The 25,195-nt window shown below is 63.0% G+C and overlaps 1 protein-coding gene across 3 annotated transcripts; it reads left to right on the top strand.

Annotated features, from left to right (window-relative positions):
* The first annotated feature begins 3,786 nt into the window (after positions 1 to 3,786).
* On the top strand, positions 3,787 to 19,919 carry TNNT3 (troponin T3, fast skeletal type). Of its 3 annotated transcripts, XM_039223698.1 has the most exons (15): positions 3,787 to 3,829; positions 6,539 to 6,571; positions 6,722 to 6,735; positions 7,231 to 7,248; positions 8,223 to 8,240; positions 9,504 to 9,518; positions 11,799 to 11,817; positions 14,320 to 14,365; positions 15,700 to 15,816; positions 15,916 to 15,993; positions 16,199 to 16,312; positions 16,407 to 16,516; positions 16,615 to 16,705; positions 18,296 to 18,336; positions 19,707 to 19,919. In XM_039223698.1, the coding sequence occupies exons 2-15, from the start codon at positions 6,555 to 6,557 to the stop codon at positions 19,759 to 19,761; spliced, it is 753 nt and encodes a 250-aa protein (XP_039079629.1). In that variant the 5' UTR covers positions 3,787 to 3,829; positions 6,539 to 6,554; the 3' UTR covers positions 19,762 to 19,919. The 3 variants fall into 3 exon arrangements, with proteins under 3 accessions (XP_039079629.1, XP_039079631.1, XP_039079630.1); XM_039223700.1 differs by lacking the exons at positions 3,787 to 3,829; positions 6,539 to 6,571; positions 6,722 to 6,735; positions 7,231 to 7,248; positions 8,223 to 8,240 and adding an exon at positions 9,296 to 9,306; XM_039223699.1 differs by lacking the exons at positions 3,787 to 3,829; positions 6,539 to 6,571; positions 6,722 to 6,735; ... (3 more) ...; positions 11,799 to 11,817; positions 14,320 to 14,365 and adding an exon at positions 15,521 to 15,559.
* The last annotated feature ends 5,276 nt before the right edge of the window (positions 19,920 to 25,195 follow it).

The raw sequence follows: 25,195 nt of genomic DNA on the forward strand, positions 1-25,195 counted from the left end.
GGGAGGTGCTCAGTGAAGATTTGGTGGGTGGACGGATGTGGATGGTGGATGAATGGATAGATGGATGGATGGACGACAGACAGACAGACGGATGGATGGGTGGATGGACGGGTGGATGGATGAGTGAGTGGATCATGGATGAATGGGTGGGTGGAGGGATGATAGATGGCAGGTAGATGGACAGATACGGGTGATGGATGATGGGTAAAGAAGTGGAGGGATGGAGAGGTGGTGGATAGACTGATGTATACATAGAAAGTTGGGTGGATGAATCTTGGGTGATGGATAGGTGGGTGGAGACATGGGTGGAGCTACAGAAGGTAGATGGACAGAACAGTCCCTGTGTGGACAGTAGATGGAAGAAGAGACGGAGAGGCAGTCACACCCGTGTGCTGCACGGGTGGCAGTGGCTGGCTGGCTGGGTGCGCCGGTGGACAGACGCATGATGGGTGGGCAGACGGTGGAAGGGAGGAAGGAAGGTCGTGAATGCGAGATTGGATGGAAACAAATGGGTGGGTGGGTAAACAGACCAGTGTGTGAAGGGGGAGACAGGGTGCAGGGTGTGCTCCCCAGCCCTGGGCCTGCACCCAGATCTGACACTGGGTGCAGGGTCTGCTGCCCTCATCTGGGGAACCCATTTGAGGAGCGGGATCACTGGACCTTTGGCGTTCGAAGCCCCGCTCTGCTAGGAAGCCCCGTCTTTAGAAGCCTTTGTGACTAAAATCGGCCTGCCTCCCAGAGGATGGCGTAAATACAGGCAAGTCAGGGGCACTAACCCTGCACCGAGCCACAGCCATCTTTTCTCACCACGGCCCACCTTGGAGACTGCGTCCCGGGCCGTGCTCTGCCAGCTGGGGAGCACCTCCCAGGGCATACCTGCGTTCTCCCTCCCCACCCGGCTGGACGGCACATCAGCCAGGGGCAGCAGCGGAGGCGGCCGCAGGGTCCGTGGCTGGACAGTGAGCCGGGATCGGAGTGGACCGCGGGCTGAGAGGCGGCTGGGGCGGACGGGCCAGGTAGCCAGACAGCCACGCTGCCCGGACCCACCCCGGCCTTCTCAGGAAACTGGCACCCCGGCCAGCCTCGGGGACAGGACCCAGGGCTTGTCTCCTCTGAGTGTCGCCGATGCCTGCTGCTGCCATGACGTCAAGACCCTGCCTCCCAGAGCCTGCGGGTCACGGCCTGCCCACCAGAAGGCTCCAGAGGTTCAGAAGGGCCACTGCCCCAGGGGTACCTGGCCCTCTGCTGTCCGTCCTGCCTGCCCGAGAGCCCCATCCAGCACGGAACTCCAGCCCTGCACGCAGGAGGCCGAACAGACCAGTGATCTCTGGATGGTGAAGAGGCGCCCCAGGCTGCTGGGGCGGCAGACGCGTGGGTCTGGGGAAGGACGTCTCTGCGGTGCTGTGTCAGCTGCTTCTATCTGGGGCCTGGCAGAGCCCAGGCCCAAGGGGCTGGCACCAGGGTGGGTGCCCAGGGCCTGTTCAAGATCCCTCGGGCCCCACCACTCCACCCATGCAATCTGGGGCCAGGACAAGGCTGAGGGGCCAAGCTCTGCCCCGCCACCCGAGGGTCCCCCCTGAAGGTCGCTGGAGCCAGACTGCTCGGGGACCGCCTCTCCCTGTCCCGGCCTCCTCCCTGCTCTGTGGCCTCGCTCAGTACCTCTGGCTTCAGAAGCCCACTGCCCACCATCCCCGGGCCCAGGGCCTGCGTGGTCAGTTCTCAAACCCTTTCTGGGGTTGAGATCCGCCCTCCACCCCAACCAGGGCTGGGCCACGCTTTTCCCTTGCCCCCACCCCGGGTCCCCAGACCCCCTCCAGCCCTCTGGGGAGGACCCTGCCCTGACCCTCTCCTCCCACCCCTGCCGGCCCAGGCCAGGTGGACCGGGGTGTGGATTACCTGTCGCAGGCTCTCCGAGGCCTGCGGCCTGTCCAGCAGTGGCCGCACAATGCCATCCGGCCGCACCACGGGCCTGGTGCCCTCGGGGGAGGTCACGGATGCCCAAAATAAAACCTGTGCTGTTCCTCCTCTGACCTCAGCGCCCGCGCTCTGGCTCGGCCCGTTCACGGGAGAGCACCTGCCAAAGGCCGAGGCCACTGAGCGGGCAGCCACCCTCCTCTGCTGGCCGAGCAGGGCCACTGCAGGGCCTGGGGCAGGTGTGGCGCCTCAGAGCAGCCGGGCCCGGGCAAGGGGTGGCTGGCAGCTCCCCGGAGCAAGGGGGTCACGGGCCGAGCAGGGCCGGGTGTGCACAGGGGCTTCCTCGCCGAGCCCCAGCCCAGCCCACGGACAAGGCCGAGTGGTCCCAAATGTGCCGTCCCCATGAGCGTGCCCACATCTGGGGAGCGGTGCCCGCGGATCTCTTCTAGTAGACCCAGAGGAGCCAGGCCGAGGAGGGAAACCTAGCCACTGGGCGGAGGCCGCGCAGCCCCCAGAGCCTCATGGGGCCTTCCTAGAAGTGGCTCTTCGGGCGGCCCCACTAGGCAGAGTTGGCTAAGGATCAGCTGTATGTGGCCCCCTCCGAGGGCCTGGACAAGCTGGGCGGCAGGGGGAGGGACAAGTTCAGACGGGGAAGACAGGGGTGTCCCCTGCAGCTCCAGCCTGGATGAGGCCGGAGGGGGAGGGCCGCTACCCTTCCCTTGCTGTGTGACCGCGGGCACAGCTCTCCTATCGTGGGTCCTTGTGGCCTTATCTCCAACTTGCAGGGATTGAATGAGGTGCCAGTGGAAGCCTTCCGGAAGTTTCTGAGGGCCTAGAGCAGGCAGAGAGCTGTGTGGAGCTGGGGCCGGGGAGTCTGAGTCCCCCCGTCCTTGCCCCAAAGCCTCCTCTGTGTCTCCCCAGGCTCACCTGGCCCTGAGCACCCGCAGCCCCTTGCCTGGAGCCCTCAGGTCTGGAAGGAGGTCCCGGACAGCTCTGCCCTCTCCGTGCCTCTGTTTCCCTAATCCGAGGGCCAGGCCCGTCGGAGCTCTGGGCCTTGCCAGCCAGTGAGGGGATCGTCAGAGGCCCTGGCAAGGTGTCTGCCATGTGGACGGTGCCGTCTGGAGTCCTGCGGGCAGAACGGCCGGACCCCACGGGCAGCACACTGCATCCGGCTGTGGGGAGAGAGGGCCTCGGGGTCTGGACCCCCAAACGGGGAGCTGCCAGGCTGGCGGAAGGGGTACGGCCCTGGCCATGGGGGGGACCCAGCAGGGCCCCCAGCAGCTGAGATGCTGTCTGTCCTGTGCCCCCACAGCACTCACCCGGGTCTGGCCACTGAGTGGGGCGCAGACGGGACACAGGCCTGGCCGAGGACGCCCAGAGCCCTGTTCTCACGGGCACCTCCGAGGTACCAGGCCGCTTGCTCTGACGGAGGACACAGGTGGGCCTGAGGCAGCCGTGGAGGCGGGGCGGCTGGGCTGGGGGAGTCGCGGCCCCCGCCTGGGACCCCACCGCAGCCTTGCCCAGGGAGAGCCTTGGGCTGCATCCCTGGGGCCACCCCGTCCCTCCCGTCACCCCTCCTCAGCCCATCAAGAATGTGCCCGCTGTCGGGGGAGTAAAAATAGAAACTGACACTTCCCGGGGAGGGGGGTGGACCTTGCCGCCTTCTCCAGACACGTCCCCCACATCCGCGCCTCCTCAGGCCTCTTCCTCTGCTGTTCCTATACTTGGTAAGGGGCCTGCATGGGCACGGCCCCTTCCCGCCTGCCCCACATGCCCGGCCACCCAGCCCCCGGCCAATGGGCTGCTGGGAAAGATCAAATGTCACTATAACATGAGGGCCTGAGCTGAGCCGGCAGTGCCTGAGCTGGTCCTGTCCACAGGAAGCTCTAGCCCTTCTCTCCAGACTCAGCCACAGGTCGGTATGGCCCAGGGCCGGGCGGGGCCAGTCCAGCCTTTGCGGCGCATCTGGGGCCCCAGGGTGCTGAGAGGGCCAGGCCACCACGTTTCCACATGTCTCAGCTCTGAGTGTGGCAGCCTGGAGAGCCCACCAAGACGGCCCAGGGGTCCCAGGGTGCTGGCACGCGGGGAGATGCTCTCTGAACGTGGGGGCAGCTGCTCTGAACGGGAACACGGCAGCCGGGGTGACCCAAGGAGGAAGGTGGGGGCTCCTTGGAAGGAACGGGGCACAGGACTGGACAGAGGTGCCCAGGAAGGGTGCCGCCCCGAGCCCCAAGGGCCCCCGGGGGCCGCATCCCCAGCCCCGACCCATCTGGGCCTTTCCCTCCGATCAGCTGAGGGCATCAGGCAGCCCCCCCCAGAAGCAGGGCTCTTGGCCTCAAGCAGTCATCGCCTCCAGTCCTGGCATCTGCAGAGCCGAGCACATGTGGGGGGGGGCTTGTGCAATTCACCCCGGGGGGCAGCTCCGTGAGGAAGGGAGGCCGGGACCCTCGCAGCCCCGGGGGCAGCTCCCAGAGGTCAAGGACAGGGGCGGACAGGCCCAGGAAGCAGGAGAAGGGGGGCCCTGGGCCTCTGTCCTCAAGGGGCAGGGCAGAGCACATGCTCCCCAGGGCCCCGCCCCCGCTCTTGCCCTCCTGCCCTCTCCCTTCCCCATGTCTTGGGCCCCGCTGCCCTGCTGATGATACCCAGGCTGGGGGCACTCACCTGCTGGTGCCCTCAGCCTCCGGGGGCAGGTGGGTGAGCAGGGCAAGGAGCCACTGCAGGATGGGGGGGCCGGGGCGTGGTGACCCGGCCGGAGGCCACGGCCAGTGAGGACAGGGCCTCCCACCTTTCCCACCCCTATCGTGTCACCTGGGAAGGAGGGGCGGGGATGTGTGTCTCCAAGGAGCTCTGACCTCAGGGGCTATTTTCACTCCTGCCTCTGCTGAGGGACAGCTAGCTTCCTTCCCAGCTGTTGCAATGCCGTCCCCGCCCTCGGGCACCCCCCACGGGGGCCCCTCCCGGGGGGGGGGGGACTCAGCAGCCCCGTGGTGTGTCCTTCAGGGCTCCACTGGGCAGAGGGGCAGGAGCCAGGAGAAGCCTCAGTTTCCCCCAGGAGGGTGAGACTTCGCATGGGGCTTGCAGGCACCCTGCCTGGGGACACAGGGGGTCCTCCTGGGCACCCCTTTGGACAGCAGCCCAGAAGGCAGGAAGGAGAGGTCAGGCGGTCCTGCAACACCTGCGGGGGCTGGGCGGGGAGCTGGCGCCCCCACAGCCCCCCTCCCAGCGTCTTGGGTTTCTGGGCAGAGGTGTCTTGGCTAATTTGGGTGCCTATTTCTGGACACCTCAGCTGCCACTGGCTCCTTAAAAATAACCGGTCCCTGGGCGCAGGCCCCCACGGCCCCCACTTGAGGCTGCCGACAGGTGTAGGGTCCTGCCCAGGACGAGGAGGGGCCAGCGGAGCAAGGCCCCCGGCTCTCACGGACCCTCCCGTCCTAGAGAGTGGCCCCGGGGCAGGGGGGCCGGTTCAGGGGAGCCGGGGAGACCCCAGCTGTCCACAGGCGGGAGGCTGTGACTGGAGGGGGCAGCAGAGTCCTCTTGCAGGGAAGAGCCTGGCGGTTTGCTGGGCTGGGGGGGGAGCAGAGCTCTGCGGGTTAATTTCACATGGAGCTTAAATTGCTCTGGGAAAATGAACATTCTTGACAGAGGCTTCGGAAACCCGTTCCCACCTTAGCGATGCGCACGGGCCTCCTCGGATGATGAGCTGGTGTTTTTCTTACACGGAGCTCCCTGGGGGGCCACAGCTATTGTGTTCAACTGAGCTGTAATATGTTGTCATGAACTCTGTGTCTTAAAACCCCGGGCCAGCACTGCGCTGCAGCTGCTCGGAGCGCGCCCAGGCCCCGGGCCTCGGCGGCCAGCGCACGGAAAGCGGTCCCTGAGCGCGCCGGCCTGGCGCGGGCCGCACCTGCTCACGTGAGCTGCCCCGCAGACGTTGACAAATTCAAGAGCATTCGAGGGGCCTGGGAAAGCAGGCCGAGAGGGCCGGCCAGATGGGGCCGTCCGCTCCGTTCCTGCTCGGGCCCCGGGCCGGGGGCGCATGGAGCCACAGCCAGATCCCGTCCCCATGGGCCCAGGGAGGGGGAGACGAGGAGACAGGACGGCTCCTACGTTCTTGTGATGTGGGGGGCGACGGCTGTGGGGGGCCCCGGGGCACCCCAGAAGGAAGCTGTGGGGTCCCCGCAGGAAAGCATCAGTTGGGGAAGGCAGCTTTCCGGGCACCCAGACCCAGGCAGGTCCAGCACGCACACTGTGGGAGCCAGGCTCTGTAATTGGGGGGCCCCCGGGGAGCCCCGCGACCTCGGCCCAAAGGCAGAGCCCGTGACAAACAGCAGCGGGGGGGGTTCCCTGCTGTCCAAGGCCTGGATGCCCCTCCTCGGGGAATGCTGCACAGAGGATGTCTGCCCTGGGTGGGGGTGGATTCCAAGCCCCGGGCTGAAGCCAGGGCAGGAAGGGGGGCTGGGTGGGAGCAGAGTCCTCAAGGAGGGCTGTGGGGGCCTGAGGCGGGGGGCCCGCCCTGTCCTCGGATGTCCCCTCACATCACAGCCCTCAGCACCCAGGGCTCACCCATGCCAGCCCTTCCAGGCCATTCCCCGATTCCTGACTCAGCCCCCCCTCCCCCCCACAGAAACAACCCTCCCACCATGTCGGACGAGGAAGTGTGAGTACCAGTCCCAGTGTGGCCCCGGGACCCGGCCGTGCTGAGGCCAGCGGACCCACTGCTGGCTAAGAGCCGCTGAGTGAAAGCCCCCCTCACCCATTCTCTCTCTCTCCCTCTCTCCTTTTCTCTCTCCCCCTCTACCCCCAACAGTGAACAGGTCGAGGGTAAGTGTCAAACGGCTTCCTCTCTGCGTCTACCTCACACGGAAAGCTCACGCTTGAGGCAGGACAACATGGCTGTCCTTGGGGACCCCGGGCGGGGAACCCTGAGAAGAGACATGCTAGACCGACCCCCTCTCAACCTGGGCTCCCCGCTCCCGCCCCTGCAGCCGGGACCCCTCTTGCTCCAGGACATGTCCCCCAGATGTGGTCACATCAAAAGCCAGCCACGTGTGCCCAGCCTGCCCTCCGGGGCAGTGGGGGGGGGGGGGGGCCCGGCTACCCCTCCATGAGCTCCCAGTGGGACCTGGGTGTCCCAGCACCAGACCTCTCCCCTGCCCCGAAGGCCACTGGCACCTTCCCCCAGGGCTGGCGGCCTCCTCTGGGCCCAGGGCCGCCTCGCCCCCCCCAGTCCCCATCCTCAGAGGCCCAGGCCTGGGGCAACTGGCTGCGGGCCCCTGTCGCCCGCTAACACGGCCCCTGTGTTCTACCCCATTGCAGAGCAGTACGAGGAAGAAGGTGACTCGGAGCCTCGCACACCCCGCCCCCGCCCCCGCCGCCCCTCAGCCCGGCCCCTCTGCGCGCCCGGCCTCATCCCCACCGGACTCCTCGGGTCCTGGAGCCCGGCCGGCGGCTGGCTGTGCATCCTCTCCACTGTCCTCGGTCCCTGCTCACCTCCCCTCTCTTACGCGCTCACAGACCAACGCGCATTAATCCCTCGTTCCTGAGCGTCCCCGTGGTGCTGTGGGCGCTGAGCCGACACGTGCTGGTTAAGACTCCCCCTGACCAACACCGAGGGCCAGACCCTGCTTGTCTCTGTCTCTCCCTCTCTCCATCTGACTCTCCCTCTGTCTCTGTCTCTCCCTGTCCCTGTCTCTGTCTCTCTTTTTCTCCCACTCTGTCTCTGTCTCCCTCAGCATCCCCGCCTCGGGGCCGTAAGCTTTGGGCCGATCCGGAGCCCCTGCCTCGCTGGGGCCGGCGCCTGTGGGGGCCTCGGGTGCCGGGGCGGGTGGAGTGCAGGGGTGCCGCGCACCCCGGGACCGTGCGGGGAGGTCTTCCCGCAACCTCGCCAGCTCGGCTGTGAGGCGCTCCGCCTGCTATGTTTTGAAAATATTTTGAAAACACTTGGCTACCCTAACAACGTGAACAAAACATTTCTTTTTGTGCCGAAAAGGTGGAAAGACTCCTATCTGAGTGGGACGTGCAGTCCTGGGGAGCCCCCCCTTTCCCCAGTGAAGGCTCCCTGCGCCCCTTTCCGCCAAGACCTTCCCACACAGACGCCCCCGTGTTGGGGCAGGCGGGTGGCCGCGCCTCCCACAACCCCAGGAGGGAGCAAGGGTCTGCGGGCGCCACAAGACAGAGGCAGGGGCCAGGCCTGGTCTCCTGCAGCGCCCAGCACCCCCGCTCCCCCGGGGCCCCCCCCGCCCCCCGGTACCCCCCTAACGCCTGTCCTTGTTTCCTCCCTCCCTCGCGTCCCGCGGCTCCCACCTCAGAAGCAGCGCAGGAGGAAGGTAAGTGGGGTCCAGGAGCCCGGCCCCCACGACACCCTCAGCCCTTCTGCCCCCGTGTGCGCCCCCTAAGGACGTGCAGTGCGCTCTTGGCCTAACCTTTCCTCTCTCCTCCCGCCGCCCGCGCGCCCGGCGCCCCTCCACCTGCAGAAGTCCATAAAGAAGGTATGAGACAGGACTTCTGGTCCCCATGTGGGGCCTGGGCCTGGCTGGACGCGGGGCGGGGGTGGTGGGAGCGGGGAGGCAGCGAGGCGCCAGCCAGCGAAGGACCCCCACATGTGGCCCTAACATCACCCACTAACCCCGGCCGATGCTTAACCAGAGAAGGGGGTCCCCAGGGCCACGCACGCCCCTGTGTCACTGTGTTGGGCAGGATGCAGAGGGGGCTCAGGCCCCGGCACGGGGAGAGCGGGTCAGCGGAGGCCTGGCCTCTCCATCCCTAAAACTACCCCTCCGCCCCAGGGGGGGTGACTGAGAGCCCATGTCCGAGTGTGACCCCTTGACCGGGTCGGCGCCCCAGGCCAGGGGGGTGAGCAGGGTGATGGAGGAGCAGCCCGTCCTCCCCTGGCAGGGACACTGTCCCTCTCCGGCCACCTCCGTCCTGCCCCGTGGGCTTCTCTTCAGGACCTTGGTGCGCCCTGGAAGGGCCGGGGACCCTGCGTCCCCTCGGGGCTGACCCCTGGGCTGTAGGCCCTGCACTCGGGGCTCTCGCTGCTACCTTCCAGGCCGCAGCCAGAGGCCGCCAGCCCCCGTCAGTGCTTCCTGTGGGTAGGGGACAGGCGGGGACCCCAGCGTGCCCCACAGCCAGGGGTCTGCAGCTCCACCCTGGAGCCCTGCTCCGGGCAGGTCAGCAGGCAAGGACAGGGTCTGGGGGCGGCGGGGCTCACAAACACTGACCGTATCTTGCTGGCTTCCCGCACGCTCCCCGCCCCTTGGCCTCGGCCACTGACCCTCCCGAATGGCGGCCGGTGTTTCCATTAACCTGGATCCTTCCTCCTTTGACCTCTGACCCACGTGTGCTGCTGCCTCTTGTTCTGCGGCCTCCCTAACCTAGAAGTTCATGAACCAGGTATGTGCCATGACTTCAGTGCGTGTGGATGCCTGTGCACACGCGTGGCCGTGTGTGGGCCTGAGCAGGCGCCCAGGGGCCGCAGAACCTACTCACAGTACGGTTCTGCGGGGCCCCCGCCCCCCCCGCCCCCTCAGCCTTTGCGGAGCTCACAGCTCATTTTCTCTCTCCCCCACCCCCACGGTGCTGTTCTGCAGAGGAGGTCCAAGAAGGTACGCCCTCCCCCCCCCCCCCCCCCCCCCCCCGGCCGGCTCCCACCCCCTTCCCGTGGGCTGCCCACACACTGGGAAAGGTTAGGCCCTGGGTGCTGGCTCTGGCGGGACCGACTGGCGGGGCGCAGGCTTCCTCCTGCCGCCAGGCACACGGCATTCGGGGTTGCAGGGATGAGGCCCTTCGTGGGCCCCCAGCTGGCAGGTGGGGGCGGCCAGCCCTGGGCCTGAGAGCAGGGCCTGACAGGGTGCTGGCCCTCGGAGGAGGATGCCGAGGTCCACTAGGACCCTCTGGACCCGACGGGTTCTGGTGGGCAAGAGCAGAGGGGGAGAGAGGACTGGCGCCTCGCCCGGCCCCACAGAGCACGTCAGAGAGGGGGAGTCAGAAGGGGTGAGGTTGAAGGGAGGGGGGAGGGCCAAGTGGGGTGAAGCAGAAAGTCGGGCTGGGGCCCGAGGCAGCGCAGCGGCGACCTGGAACAGCCAGGGGCCTTGCGTGCCGAGGAGCAATCAGTCAGGTCCCACATCCCACCTAGCACCTGGGTCGGGGCCAGACACACCCTGGGCGCGAGGAAGCCCCCTGGGTGGGCCGTGCCAGGGTGGAGGCCAGGGAGACGCCGGTTCGAGTCAGGGGCCCCGAGTGGAGGAGCTGTTTGCAGCCCCTCCCCTCAGCGGGGCTGCGGGGCCTCCCGGCTGGGCCTGAACCCTGAGAACAACCCAGGCGCGCCTTCCCTTCCCCCTCAGAGAGGCCGCCTGGGAAAGGACGGGGTGTGCTGACCCCGGGCTTGGTGGGCAGATGCTCAGCCGCCCAGGTACGGTGTCCAAGGAGCAGTCCTGCGGGGGCCACGCGGTCACCAGTTCACCCTGGGCCCCCCCTCGAGGCCGAGAGCCAGACAGGCGAACGGGGAGGGGGTCCCCCTCCCACTGCTCTTGGGGGTGGCCCTGGGGCCCCTCCAGCTGGGCCCCCAGAGAAGGCAGACACCCTCCCCTTCCTCCTGCCCCTTGGTCAGTTTCCTGCCCCCAAAGCACCCCCTCCGCCCATCTGTTTTCCCCACGTTCTCAGCCCACCACCAGGGCGCTGCCTGTGGGCATGCGGGGGGCTCCTAAGTACCCCAGGGAGCCTGAGCTGAGGGGGACACGGAGGGGTACGTGCACCTCCGCCCCTGGACGGCCAAAGGCAGAGGCGGCAGTGTAGGTGGTCGAAGCCAGGTTCTCGGCCAGGCCTGCGTGGGTCAGACGGGCGGGGGCAGTACGTGTGGGCCTGTCCTCTCTCCAAAGGGCCCAGAGCAGACAGCGAGGCCGAGGGGAAGTACTGTCCGACCCCTGCAGAGCCCCGGCTGTGTCCCAGCCAGCCAGGACCTCCCCCAGGCTGGGGGAGGGGGGCGGTGGTCAAAAGAAGCAGCCCCCGCGGGAGGGCAGCGGGGTCCAGGCAGGCGGGTGTGTGTGTGTGTGGGGTCTGGAGGCCCCTGCATGGACGGCCACACAGCGGGCCCCAGGAAGCCCCCACCCCCAGCTGCAAGGCTCCCCTGTTAGGGAGGGCCTCAGCTTTCCCGGATGGGTCCTGCCGCCCCGGTGGCGGCTGGGGACGTGCCCTCAGCACCGGGCCACCCAGGGCACGACCGCCCTCGGCTCCTCCATCGGGTCCCCAGACAGCCAGGACGCGAGTGGTGTCCGGGTGCTGAGCCGGCTGGCGTCGCCCCCCCTCCCCAGAGGGGCCGAGGGAGGGTGGGGGACGCAAGGCAGCACTCCTGGGCTGTGTCTGGACGGACCCTTGGGCTCTGCTCTCCTCTCCCTCGCCCGCTGGTCTGTCCTCCCCCCGACGGCCAGGCTGCCTGTTGGCATGGCGCCCGCCGGGGGGCGCGTGCTGTCCTGCTCCCATTTCTGCCCGGCACAGAGATGGAGCCGTCAGTGGGGACCAGCTGGCAGACCAGGCACCTGGACAGGGGGTGCCTCCTCCTGGGGGGGGGCTCTTCCCTTCCTCCTCGGTCCCCTGAGGATGCCGCGCCTCTGGCGTCCATTCCCCTCCCCCCTCCTGTGCCACATCCTGGTCCACGCACCCAAGCTCTCCCCCTGGGACCCCACAGGGACTCTCTCCTGCTGCTGGCGGGGGTGGGGGGGGCGTATCGGTGGTCGGCTCGGCTGGAGGGGACAGGCAAGTGGGCCTCCAGGCAGGAGCCCCCGGCCCCACCCCCAGCCGGATGGCCCTAAGGGGCCTGTGGGCAGGAGCAGCCACTGGGCTCATCTGGTTTCTCTCCCCGCTCCCCATGCTGGTGCTGCCGTGTCCAGAGGAGAAACCGAGACCCAAGTGAGTGTGGGGCCTGGGCAGGGCTGGATGCCAGGGTGGGCCGGGTGCTGGGGGACAAGGATCAGGGTCCCCTGGGAAACTGGGGTCCCCTGGAAGACAACACATTCGGGCTCTGTGCGGGACGAAACCCCAAACCCCTTCGAGAAAGTGGCCGCCTCTTTGCTCCCTGATTTAGTGTTTAACGCTCTAGACATCTGGCAAAGGTCCTCGATGAAAATGGGGTTCTTCGGGGCCTTCCCCCCAGGTGGGGATCAGAGACGATCTCCAGGGTGTGGTGGGGTGTGGCTGGGCCCAGTCGTCCAGTGCGGGCAAGGAGGACTTCCTGCAGGAGGAGGCTGGGGGCCAAGGAAGGACGGGGAACAGGGAGTTGGGGAAGAGGGGGCAGAGAGAGGGAGGCGCAGTGGAGCTCCCCTCTCGTTCTCCGGCCCCCACTGTGATCCGCCTGAGGTGGGGTTCTCCGGGCCCTACACGTGAGGCAGCCTCCAGAGGGGCTGGAGGGAGGGTCTTGCCCCGCGGCCCCTTCAGCCACGAGTGCCCCCCCCCCCGGGGCCTCTGGGGAGCCATCACCCTGGTCTGGATGGTCTTTCCCTCGATTTACCTGTTTGTGAGTATTTCAGGGATTTTTTTTTAACCCAACCCTTCTGACTGTGCTGTGTGTGGTGAGCACTTGCAAGCCCTCGGTGTGGTGCTTTGCGTGTGACTCGTCTCCCTCGCCCCTTTGAGTGCTGGGGCCGCGTTCCGGGCGGCATGGGACCTTCGGGGTGCACCAGCACGTGTCGGGGGTGCGCGCCCACCTGTGGGGCGTCCCGGGCCGGGGGTGGGGCGCTGCGGCGCGCTGAGGGCACGGCCAGCCTACTTCCATCCCCTGCACTTTACTTTTCTGCTATTTTAAATAAAGCTGCCGGGTCACAAGATATTTTCTAGTTTTAAAAAAAATGTTTGTGTTTTCATTATGAAAATAAAACACCTCATTAAAGAAAATTTGGAAAATACGTAAAAGTCCAATGCAGAAAAAAAATCATCTATAACTCTCCCAGCCCGCCAGCCAGACTGCGGGAAAGGGCAGAAAGGAATAAAAGACTTACTTCTTCCTACCCTTTCCATGCATAGGGCTCGGAAAAAAAGATTTAAACTCTGAGCTGTTTTTCAAACACCGTACTGTCTAAACAACCTTCAATTCTGCTTTTTTAAATTTTAGCACTATTCATAAGTATTTTTCCATGTTTTTACATAGTCTTCTTAAATATTTTGAATGGCCACATAATATTCCATCAATTGAACAAACCATAATTTCTGTAACCGTTTGCCTTCTGCGGGACATTAAGGCTTTCCCCAATATTTTACTATCATAAATAACGCTGGGTGGAAAGCATTTTCTGTCTTTCGGGCTATTTCCCTAGGCCACATTCCCAGAACTGGAATTTCTGGGTCAAAGAGTATGAACGTTCTTCAGGCTTTTGACGTTTGTTGCCAAATTGCTTTCCACGGGGGCCGTGCCAGCGCGGGCTCCGACGTGGACATGAACGGGCCTGTGCCCCTCGCCGTCGCGCCCGCGGACACTGATGGATGTGGAGCGCCTCTCAGGGCCGCCTCTGTCCCCAAACCTCCGACCCCTCCGGGAGACCGTCTCCCGCGCCTGCCTCACTGGCCGTCTTTCTTACCCAGACTTGGCAGCGCGCGCCTTCTGCCCATTTATCTAACGGCGAGGCGTCTGCACGTTTTCTCAGCCATCGGTTTGCACAAGGATATAAGTCTTCTCTGTACTTGCTGAAAATATTTTTCTAGTCTGGGTTGGGGTTTTTTTTCCCCCCTTTCAGTTTTTGCTTTTTTTTTTTCACATACATAAGTTTTTCATTTGCGTGGAGCCGTCTGGCCGTCTTTCCCTGAGCAGGGCCTTCCGGTGCTGCTGAGCTTAGAACCCTCTCCTGTCCCAGCGTGCGGGTCCATGTTCAGATCCACCGTCTTCTGGGGCTTGTTTTCAGCAACTGCTCTTGTTGTTTTAACTCTTTGCTCCATCTGGAATGTACTGGGGGCAGGGACAGGGATCCGGGGGCCTCATTTCTTGCTCAAACTGCTTTCCGCCCAGCCCCCGTTCCTCGGGTCCACAGAAAGAAAGATTCAAGAGGGGCTGGAGACACACGAAGGGTCAGGACGGCTGTTCCGGACCACAGAGGCCAGTGCCCCCCGGGGGTCAGCAGTGGGCAGCCGGTCTGGCCTGCCTGCGGTTCTTTGTCTGAGAAAGGAGGGGAGAGTGCCCTTCCTGGACAGACGGGGGTGAAGCAGCCTTTTTAATACCCAGATGTTGGGAAAACAGAGGGATGTAAAGAGGCTGAAATCTTCTCAAAGGGTCCAGGCCCCTCTGGGGACAGTGGGCTACACACTTGACCAGAACAAAGGTCAGGCAGTGCGTCCTCAGCCAGGTGCCCGGGCCAAAGGGTAGGAGGGCCAGCCCCCTGGTAGGGCCTCTAGCCACCCCCGCTCACGGGCCTCTCTCTTCTTCAGACTCACTGCTCCTAAGATCCCGGAAGGGGAGAAAGTAGACTTTGATGTAAGTTTCTGGGACCCGGATCGGCATGGTCTCCTCCTCAGACCCCCAGCCTGCGGGCTCCAGACGAGGCCTGGCAAGGCCGTCTGCTCTCAAGCAGCAGAGCCAGCACTGCCTGGATCCAGGAAACCCTGCCTCAATTTATTTCTGGAGCAAAGGAAGCTCCCACAGTGTCAGACTTCTCTTTTCCCTCCTCTCCCATGCACCCACCCATCTGTCCGCCCTTCCGTCTACCCATACATCCACTCATTCATCTAACTGTACATTCATTCATCCATCTGCCCACCCACCCACACCCTCTTTCCACCTGTTCACCCACCCACCCATCCATCCACCCGTCCATCCATCCACCCATCCATCCATCGTATCCATCCACTCATCCACCTGCTCACCCATCCACACCATCTTTCCACCCATTCACCCATCCATCCACCCATCCATCCATCCATCCATCCACTCATCCATCTGCTCACCCATCCACACCGTCTTTCCATCCATCCATTTCTTCATCATCCATCCATTCATTCATCCACCCACCCATCCACCCATCTGTCCATCCACCCCTCCATCGTCCATCCATCCATCCATCCATCCATCCATCTGTCCATCCGCCCCTCCATCGTCCATCCATCCATCCATCCATCCATCCATCCACTCATCCATCTGCTCACCCATCCACACCATCTTTCCACCCATTCACCCACCCATCCATCCACCCATCCACCCACCCATCCACCCATCTGTCCATCCGCCCCTCCATCGTCCATCCATCCATCCATCCATCCATCCATCCATCCATCCATCCACTCATCCATCTGCTCACCCATCCACACCATCTTTCCATCCATTCACCCACCCATTCACCCACCCATCCACCAGTCCATCCATCCACCCACCCATCATCCATCTATCTATCCATCCATCCATCCATCCATCCATCCATCCATCCATCCATCCATCTGTCCTTTCACCCATGTATCCATCTGTTTATTCAACAAACTCCTTCACTCACCACTTTCCTCTCTGTCTGGCCCCTGCAGAGCATCTCTGCAGATGATAAGGGGGCCAAGTCGGAGCTGATGACCTCAGGGCTTTGCAGGGCCCGGACTCACCCACAGGAAGGGCAGAATCCCTACCCTGGGGCTAAGGGATCAGGCAGCTTCTGGCCCTCGGGAGGGCAGCAGCCATGGGAACACGGTGAGGGCAAAACGTCCCTGGCCGCCCTCAAGCTTTCATGTTGGCCATCGGAGACGGGCGCCCCTGGGAGGGCACAGGACGGGACACCCGCCGCACAGTGGGTCCATCAGGAGGGGACACGGGGGCCTCTCCACCCGCAGGACATCCAGAAGAAGCGCCAGAACAAGGATCTCATGGAGCTGCAGGCCCTCATTGACAGCCACTTCGAGGCGCGGAAGAAGGAGGAAGAGGAGCTGATTGCTCTCAAGGAGAGGATTGTGAGTCGGGGCTGGTCCGGGAGGGGGGCGGGCGGCGGTCGCTCGGGGAGGGGGCGCGGGGCTTGGCGAGGCTGGGCTGACCCGTTGCCCCGGCTGCAGGAGAAGCGCCGTGCGGAGCGAGCTGAGCAGCAGAGAATCCGCGCCGAGAAGGAGCGGGAGCGCCAGAACAGGCTGGCGGTGAGGCCCGGCCCCTTCCCCGCCCTGGACCCCGTCCTGTGACCAGAGAAAGGTTCCCTCTCCCCCTCTTCCCGAGCTCCCGCCGGACGCCGGCCAGTGACCAGAGCCACTGGCGAGGTGCCCCAGTCCTGCAGAACTTCCAGAAAGTGCTATGGGTGGGCCCTTGAAGCCCAGCACTGAGGCCTTGGGGACGGGGTCTCTGCAGGAAGAGAAAGCCCGGAGGGAGGAGGAAGATGCCAAGAGGAGAGCGGAGGACGACTTGAAGAAGAAGAAGGCCCTGTCCTCCATGGGCGCCAACTACAGCAGCTACCTGGCCAAGGTGAGCCTGGGCCCCGGTCCTGGCGCAGCTCGGCCTCCGCGTACGGTGCGGCCGGCCCCTCCTGAGCCCAGGCCCCTCTCCCGTGTCCCCGCAGGCTGACCAGAAGAGAGGCAAGAAGCAGACAGCCCGGGAGATGAAGAAGAAGATTCTGGCAGAGAGGCGCAAACCGCTCAACATCGACCATCTCAGCGAAGACAAGCTGAGGTGGGGCCAGGCGTCAGGGCCCGGGAGCGGGGGTGGGGGCTGCGGGGCCCTGCCTTCCGGGGCCTACTAGCCATGCGGCACCTTTGCGCCCTTCCCAGGGACAAGGCCAAGGAGCTCTGGGACACCCTCTACCAACTGGAGACCGACAAGTTCGAGTTCGGCGAGAAGCTGAAGCGCCAGAAATACGACGTGAGTGTGGACACCTTGGCCCTCGGGTCGTGGGGCGCCTACCCCCCTGCATCCCTGCGGCTTCAGCCCCTGAGGAGCCCACGCAGGCTGTACCCCACGCGATCAGCCTTGCTCTCAGGGCCACAAGAGGGCAGGGGTGGCGTCGCCCGTGGCCCGTGGAAAGCTCCCCCCGTACAGCATAATTTTCTCCAGCACCAGGGTGGCCTCCTCGGAGCCCCTGGGGGGCCCAGGCTCAGGTCCCCAAGCTGTCACCTCCCCGGGTCAGAGTGGGCAGGGAGGCGCCCCACACCCCCACCCAGCAGCTGGGAAAAGGGTCTGAGACTGAGCCCCCTGCGAGGTGGCTGCCTAGAGCTGCCTGGAGGGGGGCGTCGCCACTCGGAAGAGCAGCCCTGTGCAGCTCTGTCTCCCCGAGGCCCTTCTAGCCCGGGGGAGGGCGCGCCGTGCTGCACACTCAGACCCCGCCAGCTGCACCATCAGCCGCGTGGTCCCTGCCCTCCTGTCCTCCAGGGTCCCTGGTGGAAGACAGTTCACACCCAAGGGGCATCTCCCACGGCCGTCACACAGGCCACCAGGGAAGCGGGTGTCCAGGGACTGTAGAATCCGGCTCCGTCTCAGGAGCTGTGCCCTAGGGCAAGTCACGGGGTCCATCTCGGTTTCCTCACCCCCCAGAAGGAGGAGGAGCACGGGGGCCACCCCCGGAGCGCGTGCGCCCCTGCAGCGTCCAGGCTCAGGGACAGCGGCGCCCTCTCTAGATGCTCCTCTGGGAGGGCTTCACCCGCACTCAGCGCCCCCTGGGTCCGGGGAGTTGAGTCGGGGACCTGGTGCCTCCTGACACACCTGTGCCTGACCCGCGGTGGGTCCCCAGGGGCTGGAAGCGGCAGCAGGGCCCCGGCCTAGGCCAGCCCAGTACACAGCGGGGCCCCGAAGCCTCGGCCACCTGCCCAGCCCGTTAACCATCTCGGTCTTTCCAGATCATGAACATGCGGGCCAGAGTGGAGATGCTGGCCAAGTTGTAAGTAGCCGGGTCCACCCTGGACCCGGCTTGTGGTGTGCGATGCACGGTGAGCCTCTCGCATGGCAGACCTGGTTCGCGGAGGTCGGTGGCAGCGGGGTGCGGGGATGGAGCCCGGCCTCCCCCCCCCGCCTCCCCCCTCCACCTGCCGCCTGCGGGGCTGAGGCCTTGCCGTCCTTGCTGGCAGGTGGGGAAGGGCCTTGCCCTCCCGGAGCCTCCGCGGGCAGTCAGGAGGAGGGGGCGAGGGGGCCGCAAGGCTGGTTGCTCGCCAGCCACCAGAGGCAGGGGCTCTGCCAGCCTCGCCTCCCTCCCCGGGCCCCCCCGCCCCGCATCCTGCCGCAGGCCTGCAGGTAAGTGGCCGGCTCCAGAGTGGCTGTGTGTCTTGGCCCAGGTCTCCAGTGCGGGCCACCAAAAAGTAAGTCAGAGGCACGAGCCCCAGGGGCCAAGGCTGGAGTCTTCCAGGCAGAGGAGCCAGGGCACAATAAGGCAGCGTGGCCCCGGGCGAAGAAGGGCGTGCCGGCCGCTGCCGGCCCGGCCCTGCCCGGAACTGCCAGGTAAGTCACCTGTGTTCTTCACAGATCACCAATCTCAGGAGCCGCATCGATCAGGCCCAGAAGCAGTGAGTAGCCCTGCATGCCCACTGCTCTGTGCCGGGCACACGGCCCCACCTGGGCCCCGGCGATTTCAGCCGGTCCCCTGGGCCGCTGCCCTGGACAGAGCAGTAACAAGACTAACTGGTGGCTGCGGGAACCGCGTGTCTGGGCCTTGCCCCCCGGGACCTGCAGCCTCCTCTCGCCCCTCCTCATCCCAGAGCCCAGGAGGAGGCAGACTGGGGACACGGGCCTTCCCGGGTCACCACCCGAGTGGCCTGGCAAAGCCAGAGGGGCTCCCGGGCGCCCCAGCGGAGCGCTGCCTCAAAGGTGACCTCCGTCTGTAGGATCACCCGAGGTCCGTGGGACCCAGGACCACAGATGTTGGGAAAGGCCTGGAGAAGCCCACCCCCAGGGTCTGCCCTCCATGCCCCCTGCGTTGGGGTTTTGCCTCCCAGCCTGATCACTGGGCCCATTCACACGGGTGCAGTGTCCCCGGGACCGCTTGGGTTTGGGTCCTGGGGATTTTGGATTCTCTCCCTCCTCCACTGGCCCCGGACTCCTTGCTGTTCCCAGGTCCGGGGTCCTCTTTCCTGGGACACTGGTCGAGGGGACACCCTCCTCCCCAGGCTCTGTCACACGGGGCTGTTGCAGGCCTGCGAGAGCCCTTCTGTGTGTGCGAGTGTGTGTGCATGCGCATGAGAGTTCACAGGCCAAGCCCTGCAGGCCACGGGCCACAGGCATGGCCACCAGCGCCAGGGCCTCTCCCGAAGCCACAGCCAGATGTCCCAGAGTGTCAGGCTCTGGGGCCTCCAAGTCCTGTTCCCCACCCATGGCACCTTGACCCAGCACCCAGCTCCCCCTGGCTGCCTGGTGCGCAAAGGCTCTCAGACAGAGCTCCTAAGGGCCGCCATCCCACAGGGCGCTGACCTCCCGGGCCCCGAGTCCACGAGGCCTGGCCTGCTGGCCTGGGGTCAGGGACCAAGGTAGCTGACTGTCCTCAGCCTGTCCTGCCTCAGGAGGCTGTGACCATGGGAGCCCAGCACAGGCCCTTCCCAGGCCAAAGTAGCTGCGACACGGAGAGCCATCTGTAAAGATAGCCTCCCTGGCAGGCTGGGGTCTGCCCGAGGGTGGCCCCCTGGAGCCCAAGCCTGTGGCAGGGGTGGGGGGCGTCCTGGCTTGCTGGTCCCCCCGCTAACCACACTAACTGTTCCGGCACAAAGCGCCCCAGCCCAGCGGGCCAGGTACAGGTGAGTCACTGCTGCCTGAAATGTGCGCCGGGGGCTTGGACATCAGCCCGGGGCCCAGAGAGCAGCCTGGGTGGGCGCCGCTGTCGGGGTCGGGGGTCCGCCAGGTCCCTACCCCCAGCCGCTCAAGATCAACTTGCTTCCATCTGCAGTAGCAAGAAGGCCGGAGCCCAGGCCAAGGGCAAGGTCGGTGGGCGCTGGAAGTGAAGCGGCCAAGGAAGCTCCCAGAGGCAGAGACCCTCGGCCCGTGCAGCCCACGCAGCCACGCGCGGCCCCCAGACCCAGCCCCGCGCACCCCCCGCGTCTCTCTCCTCGCTGCCCCCACCTCCTGGGGTCTGTGAATAAAGCTAGCAGACTCCCCTCCACCATGTGTGTGCTGGCTCTTGGACGGGGCACTGGGGGGCCTGGAGGCGGGGGATGAGTGGGGGGGCTAGGGAGGCAGAAGCCCCAGAAGTGGGGGTGGCCGCTCCGCAGGGACACTGCGTGCTCGCCTTAGGGGTCAGGTCGGGAGAGGACCAGGCCCTGGACCCAGGTCTGGGGAGCCCCACCCCTGCTCTGCCAGCAGCTTCTGCTTCTGTCCCCCTCCCTGCGGGCCCGCGGGCCCCTCAGTTCTCCACCCCAGCTGGGGTCTTAGCCCCCCCCGTTAGGGGTCCCCCACCCCCTGGGTCTGCTCTGAAGCCAGGTTGGGGTAGGAGAGCTTTGCTTTTGGAGGGTGTGGGAGGAGGGGGCCTGGAGCACACTGGGAGAGCTTACAGGCGTCCCCCGGAAACGTGGGGGAGAAGCCGGGTCGGGAACAAGGGGGTGCACACAGCCTGCGGGGCCTCTCGCCCCCAGAGGAAAGGGAGCAGGAAAACATTTCAGGGAGAGCAGACGCAGCACACACAGACTGTTCTTTCTATATTATCAGAGAGCACAGTGCACAACTGTGTAATAAATTTGAAAATCCTGACCAAACAGAATTATGGAAAATATAAATCACAAAAATTGGATGAAGACGTGGAGCCTTGCACAGCGAAGCATTCATGGAGGAGGTTGCAGAGCCCAGAGGCCCCCCTCCCCCCAGGAGGGCTGTGCGGAGCCGAGGAAGAACTCAAGAAGCCTGCCTGTCGGCGTGCCCCGGGGCGGTGGGACCCCAGGGCGAGGTCGAACCCCCAGACAGCACACGCACCCCTGTGCCCACCCCAGCACGCATAGCCACGCCCCACGTGAACACACAGCCTGTGTGGGGACTCGTCCCCAGCACACACTCGGAGCTACACAGGCACACGCGTGCCCCCGCACACACCCGCACCCCAGCTCCCCTGCACACCCGTCCAGAGCAGGTGAGGCACACCGAGTGTGGCCACTGAGCTGTTCGGCTGAAATGGAAAGGTGAACGCCTTAACCTCACAGGCACCGCTTTCTTCCACGAGGCAACAGCTGCTCAGGGGGACGGTCAGCACCGGGCCAGGAGGGTCGGTTCACCGAGTTGTGCAGGTGCAGGGTAGTGTGAGCCTTTAGCACGCGGGGAACCACAGGGAGTGTGGACGGGTCTGGGATCTGAGCGGGAGGGGTGCAAGCACATCTCGGTCGCCACCTGGTCAGAGTAACGGGGGCAGATCTGAACCAGCCAGTCAGGCGTGAGAGACGGGCGTTGGTAGAAGGCTCTTCCTCCACTGGGGCACCCAGGGGGCTCAGCCGGTTAAGCTTCCGACTCTTGGTCTCGGCTCAGGTCATGAGCTCACGGTTCTTGAGTCCAAGTCCCACGTCGGACTCTCCTCTGACAGCGCAGAGCCTGCTTCGGATTCTCTCTCTCTCCCTCTCTCTGCTTCTCCCTTCCTCTCACTCTCTCTCACTTTCTTTCAAAACAAATACACTTTAAAAATTTAAAAAACAAAAACAAAAGCACAAGAAGGCTGCTCCTCTAAACCAGAGTACACGTGAGGCATTTCAGAAGCTGCCTGGGGCCAGCACCTGGGGCCAGGAGTCAGCAGCCTGCGGCCACGGCCACCCAGACAGGTAACCTCCTCGCCTGTGTTTAGAAATGGAAACACGTCTGGGGCCGAGCCTGGAGACCCGGACATGCTGGAAAAGCAGGGAGAACCCCCCCCAAACACTCATGTAAAACCTCTATTTCAAGAAAACAGAAGAGTCAAAAACTGGTTTCGCGAAAGGGCTGGTGAACTAGCCCAACATCCAGCACGATGAGCAAGCGGGAAGCAGGAGACAGAATTCGATTCGGAGAAAGATCAGGATGAAATGCCTGCTGCCGCAGACACAGACTCCAGCCTGAGAGGGTCAGAAAACGCGGTGTGACAGTGTTTTTGAAAACTACCCAAAATGGCCAGTTTGCAGGGGAAATAGGACCTCCCTGTCTTGACTCGAGGTCAAGGACAAAACGTTGAAGAGACTGATTATGACTTATAGAGGTTGAATCCCCAAAAGCACTAAGAACTTTTAGAAACGGAGCCCTGACCGCGGGGGTCCCCTCTAATGCGAAGATAGTTTTATATTAGCAAGCGACCTGCGCAGGGTTTCTTGGGACTTTAACCGAGCAGAAGCTTGGGGGAAATTCGGGGGAAACAGAACACAGCTTGTGAAGAAGATTCTTGGCAAATGAAGAGTAGAAGACAGTTTCCTCAGCACAAGGAAGGCAGCTTCCAAACGCCTACAGCAAACATCACCCTCAATAGGGAAATGTTGCGAGACTCAGGCAGGAATGTCAGCTTCCTCCTCGCCGTCCAGGCGTCTTAGCCAGAGCTTTGGGGTGAGAAAAAGAACCCCAAAAATGGGGGTCAACACTGCTTGCGCCTTAAAAAATTGCCACTATGTGGAGCACCCAACCGGCCGGGTCAATGGAGCATCTGACTCTTGATCTCGGGGTGGTGAGTTCGAGCCCCTTCCTGGGTATAAAGAGCCCTTAAAAGCAAAATCTTAAAAAAAAAGTTGCCACTACTCACAATCAAATAAATGTCTACCAAGAAAAAAAAAAACCAAACAAGAAAATAAAGTCTGCAAGTCTAAATTGGAATTAAGAGTTAAGTACGGGTGCACACGAGCCTAAGATAGAAAGATGGAGAGTTAGGCAACAGTGTTTAAAAACATCATTTACAACACAAATGTAAAAACATACAATACTAGGGATAAATCTAGGAAAACATGTGCAAGACGAGCAGAGACATCAAATCGCGTTATTGAAAAGCATCTAAATGGCACCACTACCTGCAAACTGTCACGTGGTCCCTAAGATGCAGGAGTGACGTATTCAAGCTGTGTGTTCTCTCTAAATTAATCCACGAATTCAGGGCAACTCAATCATGTTCCTGCAGGGATTCCTGTAAATTAACGCGGATTCTAAACGTGTGTGGAAGGAAAGGGGACTGTGGACAGCCCAGACCACACGAGGGGCAGTGCGGCTCCCAGACCACGGACACGGACACAGACTCAGATACGGGCACGGACACGGACACGGACTCAGATACGGACGCGGACAGGGGCATGCGTGGGGCCATGGGCACACCTGGTGCTGGGGGGTGGGGGCCCCGGGGCAGATGGACAAACACCAAGAACGGTAAAACAGTGCGCCTCCTCCCAGCGGCCCCGGACATCAGCCCCCCTGCCAACTGAAGACCTAAAGCTGAGAAGGAAAACATCCCAGTGTTAGGAAGCAGCTCTAGGAGAATGTCAAGAAGCCGTCCCAACAGGGGACTTTCTGAAACCAAGGTGCAAAACCCCCTCACTTGCGACACCGGAGTTTGGTGACGTCCAGAGGCATAAAGAAGTTTTAAGAAGGTGAATCTCTCCAGGTTAGGGAGCAGGGTTCCGGGGAGCCGGCCCTCAGGCCTCGGTGGGTTCAGGGGCTCTGCGCTCAGGCAGGGCTGCGGGGCCAGGGTGGGGGCCCTGCAGGCATCAGGGCTCAGCTTCCAGAGCGGTTGCGGGTCTCTGTCCTGGTCACCTCGCCCTGCCCACGCTGAGCTCCAGGGACAGGCAGAGGCTGCAGCTGGGCCACCATGAAAGCTCAGTCTGGTGACGTGGGCTCCGGACAAGGGACTCTGCGTGGGGCCTGCCCTCCCTTCTCTCACATCCGCTCCAGAAGGCGCCATCATCAGCCCAGGGGACAACAAGCCACGTCCTGGGGGCAGGTGTTACAGCCCATCCCTGATGGAGGCCAGTGCTCAATATACAGAAGGGGCTTCAGGACACTTGCCGTTAGGAGATGCACGGCCTTGACTGCGTGCCACATCCAAACCCAAAGTGACAGAGGGCCTTTGCGACCTTGTATCAAGAGGGTAGTAGTGGAGATGCGGTCATGGAGGAGGAGGTCCTTGCTCTGAGGCTTGTCTGAAAGTGTCCTTCAAGGCTTGGAAAGGGGGGAGAGCGGATGTAGCAAAATCGAGTCTGCAAATGGCAAGTGCTAGCTCAGTGGGGCACACCTGTGCTCAGGTGTGGGGACGGAGACCATGGGCCCGCTGACCGCACCCCTGCGCTGGGGAGCAGGCATGGAGACAGCGGCTCAAGGCAAGGAGGCGTGCCACTTCCGGTCCCTCTCCCTGCACAGATTACTGTCGACCATCACAGAAAGACGGAACCTCCTTCCGGAGGACGGCAGGCAGGTGAACTGCGGTAGATTCACAGGCGCTCTGTGCATATGGTTACAAGGCAGAACCTACAGCTAAATGCAACCACTGGCAACATTTTGAAAACACAGCATTCGGGGCAATGAGTCAGTTGCAAAAGGAAAAAATCACTTACACAGCGTTTTTAAAAAATGAAAACAAGGGGCGCCTGGGTGGCTCAGTCCATTAAGCATCCAACTCTTGATTTCAGCTCAGGTCATGACCTCATGGTTTGGGAGTTCGAGCCCGCCATTGGGCTCTGTGTGGACACTGCGGAGCCTGCTTGGGATTCTCTCTCTCGCTCCCTCTCGCTCTGCCTCTCCCCCACTTGTTCTCTCCCTCTCTCTCTCTCTCTCCCTCCCCATGGATAAACTTAAAAAAAAAAAATGAAAACAAATTATTTATGCCCAGATGTGAGGAACACACATTTCAGATGAATAGTCCCCCTCCAGGAGATTCTGTTGTGAAGAGGGGGGACCCAGAGCACTGAGACAGGGTTCATCATGTTTTACTTCTGAAGCCAAGTGGTGGGTGGGTAGATGCAGGTTCTTCCTATTCTTATTTACACCTTCTGGTGTATCTGAAATAGTTCATAATTGTTAAACATCGGGGGGAGGATACTTGCCAAAAATCAATCCTTATTTCTGAGAACAAAACAAAGGCTCAAGAAACTATAGAAAACTATAAATAAGCACTTCCTTTATCTACGCTCTGCGGTGGGACACGAAGCATTTCAGTTCAAGACAGGAACCGAATGAGAACGCCTGCTTTTACCATTACTCTTCGGCCCTGGACTGGAAACCGAAGACAATGAGAAAGATGTTAAACGGAAATAAGATGTATAACTTCTGGAAAGGAGGAAACCAAACTACCACATTCCTAGGAGCCCCGAGAGAGTCAGCGGAAGAGCCTTCAGAATAAATGAGAGAACTCAGGAAAGTGGCCAGATGCAAAATACATATTTTAAATCAACATTTTTTATTATTTTCTAGCAACGACCAGTGAGAAGATAAAGTGGAATAAAAATATTATTCTCAAACAAAACA

Source organism: Hyaena hyaena, unplaced genomic scaffold, assembly GCF_003009895.1.
Source record: "Hyaena hyaena isolate Hyena2069 unplaced genomic scaffold, ASM300989v1 scaffold_1418, whole genome shotgun sequence".
Taxonomy (NCBI): Eukaryota; Metazoa; Chordata; class Mammalia; order Carnivora; family Hyaenidae; genus Hyaena; species Hyaena hyaena.